Source organism: Priapulus caudatus, unplaced genomic scaffold, assembly GCF_000485595.1.
Source record: "Priapulus caudatus unplaced genomic scaffold, Priapulus_caudatus-5.0.1 Scaffold34, whole genome shotgun sequence".
Taxonomy (NCBI): domain Eukaryota; kingdom Metazoa; phylum Priapulida; class Priapulimorpha; order Priapulimorphida; family Priapulidae; genus Priapulus; species Priapulus caudatus.
Window position 1 is genome coordinate 802,341 of NW_014577095.1, and position 4,178 is coordinate 806,518.

Sequence of the window (4,178 nt, forward strand, 5' to 3'; positions counted from 1 at the left end):
GGGCGAAATCGCCCGCCGCCCCCGTGTATTTTTTCCCCTGCCTGAGTGAATCACTCAGGGGCTCCTCCAAAGAAAAGAATAGGCTCGCATTGTACATTACGCAAAGTACGCATTGTACGCAAAGTAGGGTTACATTATTGTATCTACTACTACTACTATTAGTACTAGTTGGGTCGATGCGCCAATAATGAACGAAGATGCACCCAGTAACTGTCGCTGCTGACTAAACCCTCTTAAATTAACCATAATGAAAGGATAAGAGTAGTAAATTATCACACCATATCAATAGTCTGACAGATTATATTTTCCTGGACAAGTTTTTACCAAAAACCATTTTTCAGTGGAACAACCAGTCACTCGGTGTCACTAAACCTAGGCTATATAGTATTTTATCAAAGCCTCTATTTTATCTGTATCGAAGTTGTAGTCGTAGAGCAGAACTAAAACGTCACTCTGCCTAATATCTGTGCTACTCTATGCAAAACTGTGGTCGACACAGTATTCAATGAATGTCAAGGTCCCGTCTCGGTTCATGGATATAAGCGCTGACCACAATTCATTTTCGCAATGTGCGACATGTGCAATTGTGCAAACGAGGGAAGCTCTTATATCCTTGGGCCCCCGTCTCTACGGCGTGTCAGCAATATATAATTTAGACCAGTTGGTCTACCCAGGAGCTTCTAAAATCTTAATGTTAATAATGTTCTGAGGTATATTTTACAGGTTTCACGTATTTTACCCAAAAAACTTAATCTCTACCTTTCTAAGCATTCGCATATATATGTACTGTAATAATATGTAAGTATTGGACTTTAACCGTTATACATTGCTTGTAAATACATCTAACGACAACATGCCACAGTTACTTTTACTGTACATCAGTGGTTTGAGCTTATTGCATGATTGCATAATGGTAGTTATGCTTAACTTGTTAAGTATTTTCACAGAGTAGGTGTGGTTAATAAAACATTGTTCAATGCAATAGCAGGTAGTTCATTCATTGAAAAATACAAAATGAAAGTTACGCCATTTAAACCATTTTTAACTACCATACATTCACAACCACAAAATCCCATAAATTTTCTTACACACACTTAGTGTAGTTTACTAATTGGAATCATGAACTAATCACTGTTTTAGAACTACACATCTTTTAAGACTATACTGCAGGGTGCGAAATTAACGGGAGTCCGGAGTCAAATACTCTCTGATAAGACATATATGCAGGAGTCTGTGTGACTCCCTGAAAATTCTGCCATATACTAACTAGTTCGTTCGGAGCACGGCCTCGCAGAATTACTATATTTTTTCAGGTAATGCCCAAAGAAAATTTGGCAGATGTGCAACTGCATGAATCTTAAAAATAAGCACATGCGTTATTGTTAATATCTTTTAAATTTTAAACCTCAGACTGCGAACTCCCTCATTTTGCTGCGGTCTCCCTCTTTTTGAGGGTAGGGAGTCCGTTGGAAGTTAATTTCTACCCCTGATACTGTGCTCGCTCCATGAATAATTAAAAACATGAAATACGATTACAATGGAATGTTTGAAAGCCATTTTGAAATAACGATACAAAAATCGAACAATGACTTCAGTGGCGAGGTTTACTATTGCTATGAGTGCTCTACACTTTTACATCGGTAGACAGCAAGTCTATGGGCAGAGTGATAGGTGTGCAGGGTTCTCCCAGAAATTTCAGAAAGTATGTCATTTAAAGACAGATAGGGCCGCCTTCGGCTGTGATACCTCGGTTCCGACCAGACGACTAGCGGGCATCCATCACAGCCGAATGGGATTAGTACCGACCGTGGTTTATTCAAAATGGCGGCGCCCATACAGAATCGCACTTCAGCTTGTTTTTATGAGTTTTTGAGTATGATTATGGACGATGATGAACAAATTCTTCTCAGACAGCTTAGTCTGATGATGTCCACTCAAGCATTAGGTGTAGTGGACAAATTTCCAGTTCAACTGCCGAAGATAATCTTTTTCATGTAATGAAATTACCAACGCCTTCCACTAACGCCCGCCATCTTGAAACCGAGCTCGACCAACCTCCGGAGATTGGTACAACTCGGTCGGACTACGGTTCGGACTAAATCACGTTCGGGTGCATCTAGTCCCGACATAGTCAAGAAATCGTGCCACCCGAAGGCAGCCTAGGTGAGGCCCCATTTTTGTGCCAATTGAAGTCAATTGTGCATGCCATAACTAGCCTCGATAGATGTGATCTCAGTCAGTTTAGAATGGTACACATCAAGCTTTGAAAACAGTATCATAACATTATGTTTGAATTTTCAAAAGACAACACAGCTGGAAAATAAGGCATGTTGATTAGACAATCAAGACATGTCTGAAGAGTTTTGGGATGTTGCTAATTAGCTTCAGCTTTGAAGGCATGGCGGGCCCTGTGGCTATGAGCCTGCGGAGAACCCAAGTGCTGTGTACGTATAGCTGCAATGTTGATATTATTGCTTTTGAACCAAAACTGACTCGATGTGTGATTGTAGGGTGAACGTGATGGACGGTGTTGGTGCGAGGGTAGTCCGTGGCCCGGACTGGAAGTGGGGCAAGCAGGATGGTGGTGAAGGCCACGTCGGCACAGTTCGTAATTTCGAATCGCCAGAGGAAGTTGTTGTTGTTTGGGACAACGGCACAGCAGCTAATTACAGGTAATACTATATAAGTGTTGGATGTTGCACTGTAGTGTCTATTGTTGTACCAGTAATGAGAGGCTGTTACTTAGTAGATATATGTTTTGCTATAACGGCGATATATTTTTGTTGCTGTAAATAATATTTCATGGTTTTCTAACCATATTTTATTTACGGTTTTTATCTGAATAAAAATTATATTACTGTGGGAAAAAGATGTGATAATAGAGTCTGTATTCATGCGTGAATTTGCTTGTTGCCATAGGTGTGCAGGTGCGTATGACCTTCGCATCTTGGACAGTGCGCCTACAGGTATCAAACATGATGGCACGATGTGTGACACGTGTAGAATGCAGCCGATCTACGGTCTCCGCTGGAAGTGCGCCGAGTGCACCAACTACGACCTCTGCTCCGCATGTTACCATGGCGACAAGCACCACCTGCGCCACCGCTTTTTCCGCATCAACGCGCCGGGTACCGATAGGGCGCTGCTCGAACCGCGCCGGAAGAGCAAGAAGATTGCGATACGGGGAATCTTTCCCGGTGCGCGCGTCGTGCGCGGCGTCGACTGGCAGTGGGAAGACCAGGACGGGGGCAACGGCCGGCGCGGCAAGGTCACCGAGATCCAGGACTGGAGCGCGGCGAGTCCACGCAGCGCCGCCTATGTCATCTGGGACAACGGCGCGAAGAACCTCTACCGCGTCGGCTTCGAGGGCATGTCCGACCTGAAGGTCGTCAACGACGCCAAGGGCGGCTCGGTCTATCGCGACCACCTGCCCCTCCTTGGCGAGCAGGGCTCGGGCCGGTCAGGACCAAACGGCTTGCAGATCGGCGACCAGGTCAGCCCGAAAATTGCACGACAAGAATTGTAATTCAGTTCGATAAATTTGAGCCAGTTTTGGGAATCGAAATGTGTTAAGAGTCGGCATTTGTGCCAGGATAAATGCGTCTCGAAGGGGAAAATAACGCCTGCAAGTCAGCTTTTGGATCGCGCGTACGAGACCGTAATTATATAATTCGCATTTTTAGCTAACCCTTATCATTTATCTTCCCCTTCTGTCGCCAACGTTTAAGTGATTTTGTGTCACTAACGTTAATTTGTCACCTAAATCAAGTTTGTATGTCTCTGGCTGAAGGTGAACGTTGACCTGGACCTGGAGATCGTGCAGTCACTGCAGCACGGCCACGGCGGCTGGACGGACGGCATGTTCGAGACGCTCGGAACGACGGGCACGGTCGTCGGCATCGACGAGGACCACGACATCGTCGTCGCTTACCCGAGCGGCAACCGCTGGACGTTCAACCCCGCCGTGCTCACCAAGGTAGCAACAATAGTAGTGGTAGCTGTAGTGATGATGGTAGTAGTGGTAGCTGTAGTGATGGTGGTAGTAGTGGTAGCTGTAGTGATGGTGGTAGTGGTGGTAGCGGTAGTGATGGTGGTAGTAGTGGTAGCTGTAGTGATGGTGGTAGTGGTGGTAGCAGTAATGATGGTGGTAGTGGTGGTTAAAGCAGGTGTAAACAATT

General features: G+C 45.0%; 1 protein-coding gene across 2 annotated transcripts in view; it reads left to right on the forward strand.

Moving 5' to 3' along the window:
• LOC106817079 (E3 ubiquitin-protein ligase MIB1-like) overlaps nt 1-4,178 on the forward strand; it is an 18,370-nt gene that overhangs the window by 2,265 nt on the left and 11,927 nt on the right. Inside the window, exons 2-5 of one of the 2 annotated variants that reach the window (XM_014821736.1) lie at nt 1,981-2,163; nt 2,511-2,672; nt 2,920-3,493; nt 3,791-3,976. In XM_014821736.1, the coding sequence (XP_014677222.1) occupies nt 2,521-2,672; nt 2,920-3,493; nt 3,791-3,976 (912 nt within the window). In that variant the 5' untranslated portion in view covers nt 1,981-2,163; nt 2,511-2,520. The remainder of the gene's footprint in view (nt 1-1,980; nt 2,164-2,510; nt 2,673-2,919; nt 3,494-3,790; nt 3,977-4,178) is intronic. The other variant, XM_014821728.1, reaches the window with a different exon arrangement.